Below are 19,703 nucleotides of genomic sequence, written 5' to 3'. Positions count from 1 at the left end.
CACAGGGGGACGTCTTATTGAGTAGCACTGCTTTACTTGCTCATTAATAAAATATTCTGAAGGAAAACATTATTTCTCAGAGCTCCTGCCAATAAGAGAATAAGGGGTTTGTTTTCTTTCAAACTACTTTTTATTTTCTTCTGTGACCTGCCCGTATATGTTACTTACCTCTGCTGTCAAGATGACACTGCAGACTCCTGCACATTATACTAGCAGCTCTTGCATTGCGTGAATAAAGGGTTTTAAAAAGCGGACCTCAAGGACAACACTCATTTGTAATTTAATGTAGGCACACTACTACAGATTTGAATGTGTTTTATTGTAAACCTTATTACAGGTTCAACACGGTGACGTCACAAGAAAGCATTCAATTTTTATCATCCCAGTACACATCACTGGCAGAACAAATAGCCAAACGTAAGACTGTTACAGTTACTCTTTCAGGGAGAGGTGTTCAAATGCCCTGATAGGCACTCAAACACCCTCTGCTGCAAAGGAAAGCAACAGGGAGTTTTGCTTTTATCAGGTTTGCAGAAATAATCCTTGTTTATGTGGTCACTCAGAGGCCTCATGAGTTTTGATTCAAGCTGTAGCCAAAGATTTTCTTCAAGTATTCTGCTGTCTAAATGTAAGAATTCATTGCTGAAATACAATGGTTTAAAGTCTGAATAATTTACTTGGGAACTTAGTTTACTTGAATTCCTGAATAAGTTTCTATTAATTTAAACTTCATATTTAATCTGTAAAATTTTCATGTTTAATTCTCCACGACTGAAAAAAACATACAATTATTTACAGTTACGCAAAATGGGTACTAAATATAGAAGTCGTCTTGATCACAACACAAACTAATGAAGAATGGGATTCATCAAATAGCCTGGGAATTTAACATGTCTGCCCAATGTATGTATGCATCCATACAAGCGCGTACAAACTGATTCCTAAAATTATGTTCAGTCTTAAGGCAGTTTTGTTTCATACCAATTAACAACTTGTTAATCTAGTACCAAAAGAACAAACTGCCAATTTGAAAGTAGAATGTGGAAACTAGCTACAGATTTGTTACCTATGTTCTCTTATATAAACAAACATAATTAATTCATTTACTATGATTTATCCAGATGTTTGTGCTTCTTTATATATTAAAACAAAAGTAACCAGATCTTAGTGATTACACATGATAATTTTAAATATATTTAAAATATTTAAAACACTGAAATGCTTACCAGGTAAGAAATTCGGGTTGGTTTTAAATGTCATGATTTCCTCAGAAAAGGAGTAAGTCAGTTGGAGAATCTGGTAAGCACTGAAAACTATGCAGGAGTTTGTATGATACAATATTTACAGATAAAAAAAGCTCATACTGCTTTCTCTAAAAAAGAGAAAAGAGGTGGATGAAACTGCAACTTAGGTTTGTTTTGGGTAATACTTCTAAATAAAAATTAAAAATCCTGCAATAGTGAAACTAAGTTGCACAGAAGAAATTAATGATTTATACAATACCCTCAAACGAGTACAGAATAGTTAAGATAATTTTAAGCCACTGATGTTTCTCTCATGAATTCCTCAAGGACAGTCACTACATTTCTGGCTTCTGGCATTTCTGCGTGTTCTACTTTAACAATCTTCAAAAGGATGTCTCCACTGCCACAATTCTTTAGAAACATGTAACACTTGAACAAGGCGTAGTGGTTCATTTCAGCCTGGCGGATAAACCTCTTCAGGTTGTTAATGTCTTGTATAGCCTGCGAAAAGAGTCACAGAGCATTTTCTTATCCTTCTACATGGAAAGAAAACATACTGTCATGTGGAAAAGTGAAAGAAGAATAGCAGGAGAAGCAAAAGCATTTCCAATAGGAATTTTATATTACTACACAAGAGTTAACGTAAGAACTGAGTACTGTCATTGATGCATATTACTACTGATATTGTGACGATGCAAAACGTGTGGATGCTACAACTTGATAACCCATAAACTCAAGAGTTCTCCTGTTATGACAGATCACCTAGGAAGCGCTAGCTAGTGAACCATGTTATCCAATTACATGACGCTGTGTGTGCACAGCTCAAATACCCAGTATTTTAATTTTTTTTTAAAAGTGAGTTTTATTTTAAATATGAGAAGATGCTTTGGAGTATTCATTGAAGAAACTTTCACGCTACTTTATATTCTGGTCTTGTCAACTACAGTAATCGAGTCCTCAACTTAAACTTCAGAGTTAATCAGTCTGTATAGACATCATAAGTAACCTAAAACTTTTTTTTTGCAGCAAAGTACTCACTCCCTCAGTAACCCTAATGTTTTCTCCAAGTCTTTAAGATATATGAACAGGTACCTTCAATTTAAAGTTTTCCAAAATTTGCTGGAAGAGAAATGGATTTCCACCTTCAGCACCATTCACAAAAGCACGCATCCAGTCCTCACAGAATCTGTTGCTTCCTGTTATGTGTTCAGGAACATGGAGAATAGATGAGAAAAAGTAAATGAGCTCAACATCAATACATATCTGCATTCACCTGGTTTAATCACTCTCACATAACGACTGGTAATAGTATACCCGGGCCAGGAAATAAGTCTTAAGAAAAATAATACATGTGGAAAAGAAAGCAAATATAGCTACAGTGATTGTATGAAATCCTGTTCTGATTGTTCAATCTCTTTTCATAACATTAATAAAAAATACAACATGAGGGCCCGGGGTCGGGGGGGTGGGAAGTTTTGCAGCTTCCCTGCAGCATACAAGTTGTAGTTTCATGGTCCATAAAAAAACGTACTGTGGATTTTATTATGAACCATTTCAAACCAGAGTTCCAGCGTGTCTGGTAAAACAAACTACTCTGCTACTTCAGAGGAAAACAAGTGTTGTAGTTTCCAGCCAGAATCCAAACTTTCTGAGCATGAACCTATGAGCTTCTAAATATCCTCAACTACCTCTAGTGGCCACAGCTCTCAGCAGCTGAGGGTACAAGTGGGTAACATGAAGTATTCGCAGCTGTAATCTCACCTGCATTATGCAACTGGGGCTGAGGTCCACTACAGTCTATAATCACTGACTTGTGCTGCTCCTCAGTCATGGCAATACACAAGGAGGTCATTGTTCCTTCCTGAACAAGCCCTTGGAGGCTGGCAGCTGCCAGAAACCTGAGACAGAAAACTCTTGTGAACTGCTTGTTTCTTTACAATTCCTGAACAGCAAGAACAGGAGGGTGTCATACACAAAAGCTAAGTTACTCACAGGTTCCTTGGTCTCAAAGTATCTTTACCTGCTAATATCTTTTTCTGTTCTTTCATCTGCATTTTTCACTTCCATGGGAGTGTAACTCAAAGCCTTAAAACAAACCAAAAAAAGAGAAAAAAGCTAGATGCAACCTTGATACTACCGTTGCTATATTGCAGTTACTAGCAATAAATACATAATGTGCTGCTTTAAAAATTGTTCTTTTCAGAGAAAGAGTAGAAACTAAGGAAATGCTCCATATTATAGTCATTGCAGCTGGTTTTGCATTCAGAAGAAATACAGTAGTTATTATACACCATCAGCTATTCCATCCAAAGCCTCATCAAACTCAGAGACTAGAGCTAGGACAAATGTCTCTTCTGTTTCTAGTGAATTACATGAGGCACATATGCAATATAACATCCCTTTTGGTTCAAAGGAGTTACAGCAGGGACAGCTTTCTCACGCTGTTTCTAATGTTCTCATTCTAATTTCAAGTTGGACACTACTATGTAACTATAGTAGTTAATAATAAAAATTGATAGAAGAAATTGCTATGTGCTTTCTTAGCAACAAAGCAGGGAAAAAATACTTGTCCTGATGTCCTAAATTAAAAAAAAAAGAAGAAGAAAAAAGCTTTTCCTCATTTACTCCTGGTTGGGAAAGCAAATGTAAGAAACATTTTCAACACGTCGGAGTCACTGAGATTTCTTCTGAACCTTTTTTAGTTATCCAGTTTGAAATACACTTACAGCATGTAACAAAAAGGCGAGCTTCTCCTGGAAAAGCTGTACTACTCTCTGAATAGGGCATATGGCATTCTCAAACCAGCTTCTTAAGTAGGGGTTAACATAGGTCTCCAGGTTTTTTTGCTGTAACAAGTTGAAACATCAAAATGTTAACTACAAATCAGATTTCTACACAAATAGAAGCCTATTAATAACCTATTCAACCTAAGGTATTTGGATGTCAGATCCTTCTTAATGTCAAACCACAGTACACTAAAATAATGAGTTTGACATTTAAAGCCACACTTATGTGGAATATCACTAATGAAAGACTTTGCTCAGTATGTACTATCATAATACAGCTCTGTCTATTTCTTAAAATGCAAAGACCAGGCAACAGCAGATGGGACGAGGCAGAGACTTAAAATGCATAGTATCCATTAGAAAAATTGTGACCAAAAACCCACTAAAAATCCTTTCTTAAGAAGTTATAAGAATGTAGGTCGACATCAATAACTTTGCTGTAGACCATTACATTGTATTAGTCATTCTTCTTTCTGAATCTAAATAACCTTTAAGAGATCTAAGAGTGGCACAAAAAAGTATGCTCCCCCTTTTTTTTTCCCTTTTGACTTGTGTGGTTGATAGCACTTCAGATATTCACTGTCACTACAGTGAATCAAGTATCTCTCGCAGTGTTTCATACTAGTACTTAAAACACCTATTTTGTCTCTACAGACTAAATCTTCCAGATTGTCTTTGTAATTAATATGCATAAATAATAATTTTTACCTCTTAACAAAAAAAAAAAACAAAAAAACCCCAAACCTTAGGCCTTACCTCCAAAGCAAGGTTTATCTTCAAACTTTGAATGTATTTGTCCAGCTCAAGTCTGAAAGTATCTTCTTAAGGAAAACAAGATGCATCAGTTAAGACCTGCATTTTTCTCTTTCAGAATAAGGCTGTTGCTGACATTCTCAGTTATGGGAGGTGTGCAAAACTGGGCTGATTTCAAGTAGGAAACAGACAAAATGAGAACATATTTTTTACATCATCTCCCTCTCCACATAGATAAAGAAAGTTAAAGGTAAGGATATAGTTCCAGACCTTTCTCTGAGCCACCCAAGAAACAAACCACATATTCTGGAGCATTGATGTCTGATTCCAGTGCTGCCAGTTCTAGAAGATTTTCTTGTTGGAAACGACAATAATAACAACCAACTTTATATTCTGGTATGCTACACAGGAAAAAAAAAAAAAAAGAATTATTTTGTTACAGATACATCACAATAAATAAATACAAAAAGCAGACATACATGATTTCTGTAAATAATTTTCACCTGCTAGCACTGGTGGCTGCTATGGTCATATATAGAGCTCTTAGACCTCTTTTTTCCTCTGTGGTATGATCAGAATAGTTTAAAAGGAAACAGCCATAAACACTTGTAGTATTTTTTAAGTATTCAAGCAGTAACTTATTTACTAAAATATTTTTCTCCGAGCTACCTTGAAAAAGAGGAAAGTGCTATTGCGAAAAGCTGTTATTAACAGCAGCAATAGACTGAGAATATGGAATCAGGATTCAACATAAGTGCAGCAGCAGATGGCAAGATATGCAATGCTGCCAATGTTTCTTACAGTTTCTGATTCACAAATAATTTTTTAAATTTACCTCAGCCCCACTGATGCTACATTCCCCATTCCTTCAAACATGGCTCCTTTAGTAAGGCGCTTAGCGATGAAACTGCGCAATTCAGTCTCCGCTTCAGCTGGTAAGTTAGTGTCCAGCAAGGAGAGGCTTTAAAAAAACAAGAAGAAATCTTAAGCAGAAAGCAAATCTGTTTTGGTTCTCTGAACAAGTGCAGAACCACCCGCTTCTAGAAGGGGGATCACTGTGATCTCTCTCTGGCTTACAGCTAACTCACTCTGTGACTTCTGGCCCATCAGAAATGCAGCCGGTGGTTTCCCCACTGGACCAGAAGTATGGAGTTGCGGTGTCAGCTGATGCTGAACTCCTCAGCAGCTATGAACAAATCACTGGCCCTCTTTGTTCCTATGCTTCCCTACTTGTAACACAGAGCAACAACTCCATTACAGAGCTTGTGGAAAGACAAGATGTCAATTTAAAATTGCTTAATAAATTTTAATTATCTACTATCTACATGAAGATCTAGGTCAATACAGAAATGTCAAGTATTAGTAGCAAAGAAAACAGTTCAAACTCAAATACGATAGATTATGTTTAATACATTATTTGAGCACTGTAGTTGTGTCCATTCTGTAGGTATGCCAGAAAAAGCACCCACAGGACTTTAGTACGCTTTCACAGAGGTTTCTGCTTCGAAGGGACTTCAGTGGACTTGCTTACCAGTCACCTAACAGCAATATGGCAAAGACTTCAAAACGGGGTGTTAAGGGAATTATGCTCTTCTGCAGATTGGCTTTACCTGAAGTCTTCGCTGGAGGGTGTCTCTGCCGCGCTGCTGGGACTGCCATCCCCGCTGTCTGCTCCCTGCTGTGAGGATCTGAAAAACGAGCCACTCTTAGCATCGATTTTACAGCCGTAACAGACGGAACAGGGAAAAGGGACTGCAACCGGGAAAGGTATGGTCTGAGGGCATTTTAAATCAGGACATTATGGGACAAAAAAAAAAAAAAAAAAATCTCTTCGGGGAGAGAGAGGACACAAAATAAAGCGAATTCAAGCAGCTGGAACTGACAAGGCCTGGAAACGGCCCCCCCGCGGAGCGGACCCAGCGCGCACCCGCCCAGCCAGGCCCCGGCAAGCGGCCCCGTCACCTGCAGCTCCGGTAGCCGTAGAGGCCGTGGTAGGTGCTGCCGTGCCGCTCCGCCCGCCGCTCCTCGCCCGCGCCGCCGCCCTCCTCGCTGCTCTCCAGCTCCCGCTCGTCGCCGTCCGGCAGCGCCGGCAGCATCTCGGCCCAAGCCGCCGCCTGTGCCGCGGGGAACGCGGTTCCCTGCCGCCGCCCGGGCCGCGCCTCGCCCGCTCCGGGTCCCGCGCTTGCCGCTCCCCGCCCCGGAGGCAGAGGAGGGCGGCGGAAGGGCGGGCGTGCGGCGGGGGCTGCGCTACAGCTTGTCGCAGGCCGCGCCTGGCCCCGGCAGAGGGGAGGAGGAGGGGTTGACGCGGCGTTGACGGCCACGCAGCTCTCTAGGGCTTGAACCGCTCGGGAGGCGATAGGCCGTGTCCTCAGCCGAACTAGAGCTGTACCGCACAAAGCTGAAATAGCTGTTGCTGCAACTCTTCTGTTTATTACTGAAAAATGCAATGTATCAGTGTATCAGTACAGATAATCCTTCAAAAGCTGTTCACTTAATGGCAGGACCAGCTCAAATCACATTTGACAAGATTAGCTGTGTTGCCTGTTTTTAAAAAGCCTCTGCTTCCAAAATACTTGTCTGTTAAAGCAGCACATTCGCTAGCTCAGCGCGCAGCTCCCGCGGACAAGCCCTGCGGGCCGGCTCGCACCCCGGCCTGCGGCAGGGCTGCTGCAGGGAGCAGGAGCCGCAGGGACGCTCGGGGCTGCAACGCAGGACCACCACCGGCTGGGATGCACCAGGGGGACCGGCCCCGGCTGGGCACGGGAGGCTCTGGGGGTGAAGGCTCAACGCATTCCAGTCAGTTTTAGTGTTGCTGGAGGGCCGGACTCCCCACCGCGAGCCGGCTACACAGACGCATATAACCAGCACCAAAACACTGCACAGAGCGGTCTGCTTAGGAGATACCGGCTTCTTGCTCAGTCGGATTTCACAAGGAAAAATAACAGTTTCTCCTTGGCATTACACACGGAGACAGGAAACGCAACCAGGCAGCCCAACCCACCCCGAGCGCCCGCGCTGCCTGCAACGAAATGGCGGCGGGCACCCGCGCGAGACGCGGCGTAAGAGGCGGGCACGCTGCCGCGAGACCGTCACGTGGACAGCCCCTTCCCCGCTCTCTGCCGCCGCGGTGCAGGCTGGGAGCTCGGAGGCGGTGGTGCCAGGAGGGGCTGTGGCGGCCATTTTGTGCCTGCCTCGCTCACCTCGGCGGAGAGGCTGGTTTGGGCGTCGCGGCTCGGAAGGGAAGAACTCGGCTTTTTTATTTCTGTGTAGGTCGGGGACACCGCCGCTATGGGCCGTAAGAAGAAGAAGCAGCTGAAGCCTTGGTGCTGGTATCCTTCTGTGTGGGACGAGGCGGGTGTGGGGAGTTGCGGGGGGAGGGGAGCGGCCTGGCCCGGTCAGGTCTCTCTGCCCTGCCTTGTCCAATTCTCTGGCTGGCTCCTCGCCCTCCTGGGACGGGGCTCTTTTCTCCTTCACGCGTTACGGTTTGGCTCCATGTTTGGTCTTGTTCCATTTCTGTGCCCCTCAGCGAGGAGATAGGGCCTGGTCTGTGCCCTTCCTCTGCCCCCCCCCCCCCCCCCCCCCCCCCACCTTGCGGCCTACTCCGCCCGCTCCCGCCTGGCTCGCTTGAGGCCTCCTCGGTCTCACGTCCGGTCCGTACAGCCAGGGCAGGCCGCAGCATCTCTGTCCGGCTGTCCCTGGCGCTCCTGTGGCGAGACCCGGCGGGTTTGCCGAGATCACGGGGAAAATGGAGAACGATTTTTATGCCCCGGAGGGTAGGATGTCAACGGAAGAACACCCTGCCTCTGATAAATAGAGTTATTCAAGAAGTTGGGCAGATATGGTTGAAATTGACCTCTTGAAAACTCTTTTCTTTTTCTTTTGGGTGGGGGATAGCCTTTCAAATTGTAATTGCTGTATCGAAATCGCGTACAATTTTTCAATATCCAGAAATACTGGTGGATTTTTCTTAGATCATTCCTTCGCAATCTGTTTTTTTTGTTGGGGGTGATTCCAGACCTGCCTTTTCTCTGAAATATTTCTGCCCCATCTAAAATTGTTTAATTTATAAGCTGCTCTGAGATCTTTTACTGTTTTATATTGGAAGGCATCTGTACTTCTATTTTAGGTATTGGTCTATTTTAAGTTTTGATGGAAGTGAGGGGCGCGTATTAACAAAGAATAACTAATAAATAACAAAGGTGTATTTGTCTCGTTTAGGAAGATATGTGGAGTGTTTGCTGAAATATGGTGACCTACAGAAAGAAAATTGTAGTCTGCCTCTTCTGTCACATAGATGTCCAGAAAGTTCTTTGCTTAGAATGTTTCTGTTTAAAACCAGAGAATTCTTTAATGACTGCAGTGAATCATGCAATGTCATAAGAATTGATAGCTGGATGACTGAAAAAGGAAAGGAGTTTTGAATTGAAATCTTTGTTCTGTTTTGTAAACGTTAAGTACTGATACTTGTTTTAAATAGGCACTTTAAGTATTGAGCATCACTTCCCTTTTGTGGATTTCAAGTCTATTTCTCCTTTACTGCTTTAGCAACTTTATTTTAATCTACACATATGCAAAGGAGGAATGAGTCCACTTAGAAATAACTAGGACTTGAAAAGCAAATGTCAAAGAACATGGCATCGAGTGATGATTCTGATTTCATGCACGCATCTTGCTAGTTTGCAAGACCATGTACCTATCTGAAGAGGGAAATGCTGGGTGGTATGAGGGAGAGATTTGATTTCAGACATCCATGAAATATTTGTTAGGCTTTGAAAGCTCAGAAATGCTTCCTATGCTTTTTTTTTTTTTTTTGTTATTGCTTTAGGAAAAATCACAATAATGTTCATTAGCTTAGTGTTATATAGAAGGCCAGTTTCAGGATTAAATGTTTCCTTAACAGTCTTCAATAGGTATTGTAACAGGGATTTTGATGATGAAAAAATTCTTATACAGCATCAAAAAGCAAAGCACTTTAAATGCCATATATGTCATAAGAAGCTGTATACAGGACCTGGATTAGCTATACATTGCATGCAGGTAAGAAGTTTTAGACTTATATAAGCTTTTCTTATCTGTATCTAAAATTGGAATTAATAGTGAACTTAAAAAGGTGGGGGTCCCAGAGTCTTAAATTAAAACTGATGAGGACAAGACAGCAGTGGTCTGTTTCCAGAACAGGAGTCCTGCTGTGTCAGCAGTTACACGGAGAGTATGCAGTAGAGATCTCTGCCATCGTATTTGGGATGTAGGAGGAGTGAAGGAATTGTGTTGTCTTGGTGTTCAGAAAACAAATTTATACGAACTGGTTTTAGAAGCTAATAGTTGTTAACAGTTATTAGGAAGCAGATATCAAGAACGTACTTGGCTAGGGAGATGGGAGATTCTTCCCATTAAGCCCATTAAGGCTTTTCCTTTTGTATCTTGAAACTGGCTGAAGAACATGTAGAATCTAACCTGAGTTGTGGTCAGGAGGATTCCTTTTTTTTTTTTTTTTTTTCCTCTCTTTAGGTACATAAAGAAACAATAGATGCTGTTCCAAATGCTATTCCTGGAAGAACAGACATTGAACTGGAAATCTATGGCATGGAGGGCATTCCAGAAAAAGATATGGAGGAACGGAGGAGGTTACTTGAACAAAAAACTCAGGGTAAAGTGTAATCTCACTAGTTATCTGTTACTTGCCTTCTCTGTTTCTTACTGATACTAAGCTGTGTGATACAGTTCTTGCCTCTCAGAAGAGTTACGGGTTGGGTTTAGTGCGTTCTCGAACTGCAACTTTAGACGTTTGCCAGTCGTATAGAAGCATGAGATATTTTTGTGTTCAGAAGTAGCTGCGTGCCAGTACAGCTACAATTACCTAATGAATATGGGAATGGTGATTTTATTTTTGAGGGTAAGGGGAGGAAAGTCCAGGGATGATACAAGCCTGATGATGCCCAAGTACTTAGTTTTCTTTGCTGTTTAAGTATACCTTTGAACAGCTTTGGTTTATTCTGAACCGCATGAGACTGACAGGACCCCTGTTTATGTTGAGGGTCATTACAATATGAGTCACTTTCCTTCCCTTTATTACTTGTATGTATAGGTAGGCTCACATAGTTTTTTTTTCTTTATAATTCTGTGAGTTTTTGAACAGTGATAAGATCTGAATTCTATTATTTTCATTCCAGCTAGAATACTCCAGATAAAATTAATTTCATAAAATACAGTTTGTCTTCAGTTTGACCATATGCATTATACTCTCCAGCAGAAAGCCAGAAAAAGAAACAACAGGATGATTCCGATGAGTATGAAGATGATGAATCTGCGGCTTCAACTTCATTTCAACCGCAGCAAGTTCAACCACAGCAGGGGTATATTCCCCCGATGGCGCAACCAGGTTTGCCTCCTGTGCCAGGTGCACCAGGGATGCCTCCAGGTGAGATGGTGTTTTAAGCTAGTTACTGAAAAGCTGAGTAGAAATACAGATTGCTGCTTTTATCCTGGGGTAATCTGCCCTTTCTGATACAGAGTGTTAGAGGTCACAAAATAGTTTTGTAAGGTGCACAGAAGCAGTTCCTTCACTTTTTTTTTTTTCTTTCCACCATTCTTTGTGTGCACACATCTTCCTTTGTGAAGTAGATTAATAATGCTTGCGCCTAGATTGAAGGAATGTTAATAGGGTGGTAAGACAGATTAGTGCTTTAAACTTAAGTTACCAATGATATTTGTGGTATTTTGTTACAAGATTTTGCAAACAGAGCAGAAAGGCTGCCATGTATCTAGAGAGTGCTGACAGAACAGGCACGTTATACACAGGCCACAAATACATGGAGGGAAAAATGTTGCTCAGTGACAGTGAGCGAAAAACTGGTCTCATTCTATTTTCTGTAATGATAAGGCATGGTCCTGGGAGACTATTAAGAAAATGTATGGTCTTGAAAGACTGAGAACAATGAATCTAAGTCGGATCTGCAAATTACCTTTTATATTGTGTTGTTTGTAAGCAGTGTTATTTCAAAACCCATAAATATTTCAAATATTTAGAGCTCCCTGTAAAGCGTTTGTCCAGTCTCATTTTATTAGATGATATTTGTTAGCAACTACATTGTCAGAGTTGTTTTGAATTTTTTTTTTTTTTTTTTTTTCTAAGGTATACCACCGTTAATGGCAGGTGTTCCGCCTATGATGCCTGGAATGCCTCCCGTTATGCCTGGAATGCCTCCTGGGTGAGTAGCAAGAAAGACTTAATGTCACACATTCATACTGGGCGTTTTAAACTGTCACAGAAAAAGTAAAGCTGATTAGAGAAATGTTAATAGTCTTAATATTAAGACTAACCAAAGAACTGGATGGCTGTAAACCAACATTAGAAATATGGCCAATCTGTGAGTTTATGTATGAAGTATGTTGCCTTTCTCCTAACTTTACTGAGTAGTAGTATAATAATTTATAAAGTTTTGTTGTGTTGGTTTAGAGCCTTCTGCAAACCACTGTTCCTTTGTATGTTGCACATGTGTTATGCATCTGGTTATCAGTCATCAACGTAACAGGAAAAAAATACTAGATAGTTTAAATTTTTCTTGTATTTTGGGCAAAAGTAATGTGTTGGTTTTTATGCTTGTTTGGGGTTGACACCGTACCCTATCACAATGTATTTGGAAAATCACAGTTAGATTTTTGATTTTGTCATAAATTTTCACAGATTACTTCAACAGAGAAAATACATGCAGTCATTTTGTGGTGGAAACATGTAAGCATCTCATTAATGTAATTCTAGGTACATTCATTATGCCATTTTATGTCATGTTTTTGATAAGCTTGAAATTGTTTTGCTGAAAACTTCTGAATATTGCCTAAGAATTTGGGGAAAATGTCGCTAGGTTATGTTATTGTATGATATATGAAGTTTTTATGCTTTTTCTAAATGAATATTGCAGAACCATATGTTATGAGAAATGCATTCTATAAAATAATAATTAAGTAGACCCTTAGGGACTTAGCAGCCTCTCTTGAACCAGAGTACAGTTTCATTTGCTCGATCTTTTACACTGTAGGACATACTGCAGGAACTTTGCCTTTAAGTTTTAAAGCTCATTGAGTTGAAAAGTTGTTCTCTTCTGAGACATAAATGTTGTTTTAACAGACTTTGAATTAAAAAATCATGTCTTTTTTTCTCCAAGTATCATTATCAAGGAAAAAAATTAAAAAACCCTAACCTGTTTATATGAAGGAAAAATATGCCATAGTAAGGACTTCTCCTTAAAAGAAAAAAAAAATGTAAATCTCACTTTTCTTTCCTTTAACATAGGGAATATTTTTGTAATTGAAACTCCAGAAGATTACTGATCTTGTGATCTCTACTCTGCTTTTATCAGTATTTTGTGGATAGTTATACAGATTTGGGTTGTCTGTAGTTCACTAGAGGAAGGAGAGTATGATAAAATAGTATGAGGGTGCTGTGACCACAAATAGACTTGTGGTGTCAGAAAGGAGTAATTGCAGATATAGAACAGCTTTAGTGCAATTAGCGTTAGTTATTTTTTCTACTTTCCAATTTTCTGAGTGTATGAAAATCAGGTTCTTCGAACACTGCTGGAAGTAGTAGCCTGAAATAGATTTCAAGAGAGACACCAGTTCTGGAAATCTGATCATAGTGGAAGTGAAAGCTTGAGGAGTTAGTGTTCAGATAAAAAGTGTTTGGGGGTTTTCTTGGTGTGGGTGTTGGTATTTTGTTGGGTTTTTTTGCCTCTTGTGGAAAAACTTTTCTAATTGTGGAGTCAGCTGGTTTTGAATTGCCTCTGTCGAGAGCTTCTTGAAATTAATTATCATATTTTTTTATCTAATACAGGTATGTGCCAGTTGTCCCTAAGAGTTTATCATGAGTGTTCATACCAGTCCTCATTTTCTGTTTAATAGGATGATGCCAATGGGTGGAATGATGCCTCCTGGGCCAGGAATACCACCTCTTATGCCTGGTATGCCACCAGGTAGGTCAGTGTTGTTGAGCTCATACTATGGTGAGAGCTAAATTATATTTATTTCCACTGAGATTTAGAATTTGTGTAAAGAGTATACGGACTTATGCCACTACTTTGGTGTGGATTGATTGTCACAAAAGCCACTCGTGCACAGGTGAAGAGGTTGACTTATTTTTGATTTGTAAATAGATAATGATTTGCTTTTTGTACCACTGTAAAGGTTAAAAAATAGAATATAGTTTTCCTATTGCACTTTGCCTAGCTTTTGGGTTGCGTGGTCTTTCTTCACCCCTTTTTTAATGTCTGTGGCTGCAGCTGGAAAATTGTAGTAATTGAAGATGTTGTGGGAAATGAGAAATAGTATTGGTGATATACCCAAGTAATGAACCTGCTGTGTGACGAAACTAACTGGAATTTTGGTCTCTACTGTAGCTAGATGAGATGTTTCTTGAGCTTTTGCAGCTCTTAAGCAGCTTTAAGTTCTGAGGGTCTCCCACCTGTCCAGCAGCTTTGCTGTGATGGCTTGAGATTTGCTTGTTTGCCCACATTTCTTGCTGGAGGAGGAGGCAAGTCAGTAGGACAGTTACAGCCTAGTTCTGCTGCACAGTAATATGATGGAACCCCTTGTGAGCTGTTAACTTCCCATCTCTGAACCTCTCCGAGAGCCATGCGTGAATGAAGTGCATGTGTTGGGATGAAGGGTTACAAAAAGTTGCCTTGTGTCACTATTCCACTGTGCTAAAGACCCACAGCAAAGCTGGTCTGTGTTTTGGTCAAAGTTCTTACACCATTCACAGTGGCTGCATCTTTTAGATTTTGTTACAGTCTTATCCGTGCATTTGGCAGCACAGGTGCAGTGTGTTGGAAACAGTTACTGCATTAATTGCACTGATTTACTGAGAGCATAGACTTCACTGAAGCTCTAGTAGAAAACAACTTAATTCAGTATTGCTCTGAAGTGTTTGAGGTTACTGTCTATGCATGGACATTTATTGGTGACTGCTGGCATTACAGTTTGTTCTTTTTTTATTTTACTGTTGCCTTAAAAATACATCTTCCTTGAGGGAAACTTTGTTCTAAGGAACACTGCGAACAGATTCCTCTAAAGGAGTATTTTTACTTCCTTCAGCCTAATTCATTGGTTCTTTGTGATTTTGTAGGTATGCCACCACCTGTTGGGCCTCGTCCTGGGATGCCTCCAATGACACAAGCACAGCCTGTTACAGCACCGGGCATTCTTAACAGACCTCCAGCTCCTGCTGCATCGGCACCTACCCCCCAGCCTCCAGTTACTAAACCGCTCTTCCCAAGTGCGGGACAGGTAAGGTATCTTGTAGCCTGGAATCTATTGTTACATTCTTCAAATTGCCACTGTGTCAACAGTGTCTATTCTTTATTCTTGAGGAGGCCTGAGAAATTACTGGTTAAGTTTCTTGCTTGTGTTGATTCTTGAGTTTAATTCAGTGTAGTGCTTGAATGAATTTTAAAAGATTCTTTTGTTTATCTTATAATAGCTGTGAAACCAGAAAAGTTCTGTAAGCATGTGGGGAAGAAAGGAGTAGGCAAAACACATCGTTCTGTAATCCCTTTGGTTTGTTGTTTATAAGGGTTCTTTTGAGTGGGTGAAGGGATGCTCGTCAGCTACAGGAATCTGATTGCGTAGAACTTTATGTAAAATTTCCAACGTATAAATATTGACATTACTTGCTCTCCCCTGTTCTTTTCATAACGGGCTCTCTATTGATAGATGGACTAATTTATTCTGTAGTTTTGTTGAACTGGTTAAACATTGCCTGAATTAGGAAATCTTTTTACTTTAAAAAGTTTAGGAGTAATATTAGGGTAGTAAAAATCCATTTAAATCTTTTGGGGAGGGAATTGGGGAATTGGTAGTGGCTTATGATCTTTACCCTCTGATGGCACTTGCTTTGTGTAAGTCCTGAAGTTTTTCCTTGCTTTCAAGTATGTTGCAGAAAGCTTCATAGTGTACTATGTGTATTTTGGACTTCTACAGGGAAGATACTTGTTTACAAAAACACAGTCCTTTCATAAGAAAAGACTTAGCATAAGAAATCCTTTCATCTGGATACTTTCCACCCATTTGTTTGGAGACTTTTCACTGTTTCCTTTCTTTTATGCTACAGATGGGGACACCTGTCACAAGCTCAAGTGCAGCTTCCTCCAATTCAGAAAGTCTGTCAGCACCTTCTAACGCTCTGTTTCCTAGCACAGCACAAGTACGCAGGAAGTCACAGTTAAAAACAAATTGCTTTGCAACTTAACCCTTTGGACCGTTCTGTAAATCTAAAATTGACTAAACATCTTCAGATAATTTCTGTTAATATTCCTGGTTATGTTTAGCTGGTAAAACTACAGAGTCCTTGATTGTGAGTTGCAGCATGTCAAAGTGCCCAATTCTTCCTAGTGTGAAAGAACGAAATGTTACATCCTGGTTCTAAAGGGTTAAAAAAGCATGAAAGCAGTTAAATGCATTTTAGTGGGCAGTGGTTAGCTTGATGCATGGTGAAGGCTTTTTAGTTTGTTGTTTACTATGGTACATTATAATGTAGGGAATTTTCAAATTTGCATTATGTGTAAAAGATTGAAAGACTTTGTTTTGATGGGAAGTTCAGATAATTGTAAATGTACAGCAACTAGAAACAAAAGCATTCTCGCATAACTAAAGCTTGCTTTGGAGATTGTTACATCTTCAGAGAAAGCCTGGTAAGGCAAACTTTCCTCATCTTAACAGTTTTAATCTGAGAAAAAAGTAGGAAAGGTGAGATGCTGGAGTCTGTAGTGGACCTCATACCTGCCTTCAGTTGATTCATCATTCACAACTGAGATTAAAGATCTGTAGAGAGACATAGTACTTTGTGAAAATATTGGAATGTTTTTATAGAGAGAACGCTTAAAACAAAAACCCCGACACAATAGAGCTTTCTTAAGTATTTAATTAAAACATTTCTTAAATACCTAATTTTAATGAATACTAACACTTTGAGCTGTACTCTAAACTAATGGTTGCTAAAGTATGCTAATAATTTAGTAAGACAACAATGAATTTTTATTTACAAGCTCTTTTAAGAGATTCAGGAAAGATTTAGACATTTACCAAACTTAGTATTTGAGATTAAAATTTTGATAGTTGGGGATTTTCTTTTGTTGTTGTTTTTCCTTTTATATAGTTGTGGCTTTTGACCTGCAAATTTTAAACTTTACAGTGTGTCTGTGTGTGTGTGTATGTGTATATGCTGGGTTTTATTTTGTCTTGTTTTCAGTTGCTCTAGTGTGTGATAAGGCTGAAGTTTACTTTTGTCAAGCTTGTTTTAATTATATATCTCACTGGAAGGTTTCAGAGATCTAACAGACATCATTTAAGTTTTGTTATGCTTTGGGAAATAAATATTGATCTATCTGTGTTTCACAGGCTGCAGCAGCTGTTCCAGGTCCAGTTGGTACTGATTTCAAACCTTTGAATTCTACACCTGCAACAACAACAGAACCCCCAAAACCTACATTCCCTGCTTACACACAGTCTACAGCCTCAACCACTAGCACGACAAACAGTACTGCAGCTAAACCAGCTACATCTATAACAAGTAAGCCTGCTACTCTCACAACCACCAGTGCAACCAGTAAGTTGATCCATCCAGATGAGGATATATCACTGGTAAGTTAAAATACTTTCATTGTCTTACTGAAAAATGCAATTTATGCTGATAGGACTGATCAAATTGAATTTCTTCTGTGCTCTGTGTTATACGTATTTTAATAATGGTGGGAGTGCAAACTACAGAATTAACATGACAGAACCATGCATCGAGAAAGCTTCTTTGGTTGCAAAGTGATGACTGGCATATTGCAATGATCTTGCTGCAGATCTAAGCTTTATTTTTGTTGGTGATAGGGAAATTACTCAACCCAAAATACAATTTGGATTTTTTCTGTGTGTAACTTAAGCTTGAAGTTAGATAGATACAGCTGCTGAGTGTAGGACAAAAGACTTAACAGTTTGAAGTGGTCTTGGTGCTATTACAGAAGTGAGAAATAGGGAATTTATGGATAAAAGAAATAAACCTTAATTTCAGTTCACATATTTAGATTTGGTTTTGGCTGGTTTATCTCAGCTTGTTATGAGGAAAAGGCTTTCTTTAGCTGAGGGAGGGAGGGAGGAGAATGTGTGTTGTGTGCAAAATCCTAGATTGGCAGGTGTTAGTACAGTAGCTTTGAAGGAAGGGGAAAAAATCCACGCGCTACTGTGTGATGTTACTAGTAGCAGTCTTTGAACTTGTAATTGAAATAGTTCAGTACTGTAGTCTACTCTGTTACACTTTCATTTCATTTCATTTACTTTACTTTTGGTGAGTTTTAGTCTTACAACGTGTTCTGGTTGTCTGTTCCTGGTTTTAGGAAGAGAGAAGGGCACAGTTGCCTAAGTATCAGCGCAATCTTCCTCGACCAGGACAAGCTTCCCTGGGTAATCCACCAGTTGGACCAATTGGAGGTATGATGCCACCACAGCCAGGAATTCCTCCGCAACAACAAGGAATGAGACCTCCCATGCCACCTCATGGTAATCATAAGTTTCCCAGCTTGCTTTTATTGAAAAGATTTGTCTTTACTATAAACTTCTTTTAAAGCTTGTGGCATATACTGGCAGGGGAGTGAAGCTTTTCACAAAATGTAACTTCTGCCCATTATTTAAAAAAAAAAAATATTTTTCTTTCCATCTTAAATGTTCTGTTTATAGGTCAGTATGGTGCTCATCACCAGGGCATGCCAGGATATCTTCCTGGAGCGATGCCTCCATACGGTCAGGGACCTCCGATGGTGCCCCCTTACCAAAGTGGACCTCCTCGACCTCCAATGGGAATGAGACCTCCTGTAATGTCGCAAGGTGGCCGCTACTGATGCTACTACACACGCTCTAATAGGTTTGGAGATTAAACCTTTTCTCATCTTGTGCTGTTAATATAGCTGAGCTTCCGTCAATTAAGGCTTCATTGTGACTTTAAAAAAATAAGTATCTTCCCACATGCAAGGAGCTATTGGACATTCTTATTTTACATGGGAAAAATTATTTGGAATAATAACAGGAACCTTTCCTGATGTTGCAATTTATACTGTATGGCTTCTTTTTCATGTTTCATCTAGGTTTTTAGAAGTGAAGTATAGTAAATATGGTTCGTTAAATTGTGAAGGCGCTGGAATTACATGAACATACCACCTTAAAGGCAAGTTCTGTGACATTATGTTGCTATTTGTGAAATGATGCCTTCACAGCACTTCAAGTGCTGTTGGACTTCATGTCCCCAACATAGTTTGGTGAGGGCTGTAACTGTTCCCAACTACTTGTACATTTAAGTCTGAACTTGTAACAATATTTAATGTATTTAGAGTTCCTCCTGTTTCAGGGTTTAAGTAAACTGACCCACTAAGGTCATGTGACTTTTCTGTACTGTTATAAACTTCATTGTAATAAAAGAAGAGAAAAATTTATATGCCTTTTTATTCATGACCAGCTGTGGACAACTGCCTGAAAGGTTTGTACAGATGCATGCCATGGTAGCTGTTGGTGTAACGAACACAATTACTGGTGCTGTTCTGATAAAATCTGAATTTCTTGTTCTAAGATTAAGTCACTCCTTAGCTGCACGTCTGAGTAGACAAAGACCTGTACACTTATTAACTGACTCCTCAGAAATGAGGCTGCAGGAGGCACATCATAATTCTTGGCTGTAACTTCTCTTAATGCATATGTTTCTTTATTTGTGCTTTCTGTCCTCAATAAATTTTAAATGATTTCTAATCCTGGCACTAACTTGTAGGATGTAAAAGTGATTACTTTAAGATGCATCCCAGTGCCAGATGTGTCCTGTTAGTTTATTCTTTGGCTGACTCTTTTTAATGTGCAAATGCATATGAATGTCAGGAGCCTTTTAGATGAAGATTTCTAG

At 39.9% G+C, this 19,703-nt stretch overlaps 2 protein-coding genes across 16 annotated transcripts in view; one reads left to right on the top strand and one right to left on the bottom strand.

Annotated features, from left to right (window-relative positions):
* Positions 1-298: 298 nt before the first annotated feature.
* C18H17orf75 (chromosome 18 C17orf75 homolog) lies at positions 299-7,299 on the bottom strand. Of its 2 annotated transcripts, none has more exons than XM_086762463.1 (10): positions 6,746-7,299; positions 6,315-6,557; positions 5,619-5,744; positions 5,044-5,184; positions 4,787-4,844; positions 3,971-4,090; positions 3,265-3,329; positions 3,006-3,142; positions 2,337-2,440; positions 299-1,745 (listed from the first exon to the last, which is right to left on the bottom strand). In XM_086762463.1, exons 1-10 carry the CDS (start codon positions 6,877-6,879, stop codon positions 1,536-1,538), a joined length of 1,338 nt encoding a protein of 445 aa, XP_086618589.1. In that variant the 5' UTR covers positions 6,880-7,299; the 3' UTR covers positions 299-1,535. The 2 variants fall into 2 exon arrangements, with proteins under 2 accessions (XP_086618589.1, XP_086618588.1); XM_086762462.1 differs by having other exon boundaries at positions 6,394-6,471; positions 6,746-7,284.
* Positions 7,300-7,927: 628 nt separating this feature from the next.
* The window catches only part of ZNF207 (zinc finger protein 207), a 26,190-nt gene continuing 14,414 nt past the window's right edge, over positions 7,928-19,703 (top strand). For 4 of the 14 annotated variants that reach the window (XR_015260517.1, XR_015260515.1, XR_015260514.1 and 1 more), the window contains exons 1-12: positions 7,928-8,112; positions 9,694-9,820; positions 10,292-10,430; positions 11,031-11,201; positions 11,916-11,991; positions 12,468-12,515; positions 13,682-13,752; positions 14,904-15,064; positions 15,888-15,980; positions 17,174-17,416; positions 18,157-18,319; positions 18,497-18,980. Coding sequence is in view for 7 of the 14 variants with exons in the window: in XM_086762029.1 (XP_086618155.1) it covers positions 8,072-8,112; positions 9,694-9,820; positions 10,292-10,430; positions 11,031-11,201; positions 11,916-11,991; positions 12,468-12,515; positions 13,682-13,752; positions 14,904-15,064; positions 15,888-15,980; positions 17,174-17,416; positions 18,157-18,319; positions 18,497-18,657 (1,494 nt within the window). In the remaining 7 variants the exon portion in view is untranslated. Of the gene's footprint in view, positions 8,113-9,693; positions 9,821-10,291; positions 10,431-11,030; positions 11,202-11,915; positions 11,992-12,467; positions 12,516-13,681; positions 13,753-14,903; positions 15,065-15,887; positions 15,981-17,173; positions 17,417-18,156; positions 18,320-18,496; positions 19,246-19,703 lie in introns of those variants that run through there. The other 10 variants (XR_015260520.1, XR_015260519.1, XR_015260518.1 and 7 more) reach the window with 9 other exon arrangements.

This window comes from Chlamydotis macqueenii, chromosome 18 (genome assembly GCF_036417535.1).
Source record: "Chlamydotis macqueenii isolate bChlMac1 chromosome 18, bChlMac1.mat, whole genome shotgun sequence".
Lineage (NCBI taxonomy): Eukaryota > Metazoa > Chordata > Aves > Otidiformes > Otididae > Chlamydotis > Chlamydotis macqueenii.
The sequence above is the reverse complement of the archived record's forward strand: the minus strand, read 5'-3'. Positions and strand labels throughout refer to the sequence as shown.

What these genes read in the sequence shown, in the direction of transcription:
- C18H17orf75 (XM_086762463.1), bottom strand. Translation starts at nt 6,879, where the DNA reads ATGCTGCCGGCGCTGCCGGACGGCGACGAGCGGGAGCTGGAGAGCAGC. An exon ending in TACGGCTACCGGAGCTGCAG is followed by an intron (nt 6,558 to 6,745) that starts GTGACGGGGCCG and finishes AAATGCCCTCAG; the next exon opens with ACCATACCTTTCCCGGTTGC. An exon ending in AGATAAACCTTGCTTTGGAG is followed by an intron (nt 4,091 to 4,786) that starts GTAAGGCCTAAG and finishes AACTTGTTACAG; the next exon opens with CAAAAAAACCTGGAGACCTA.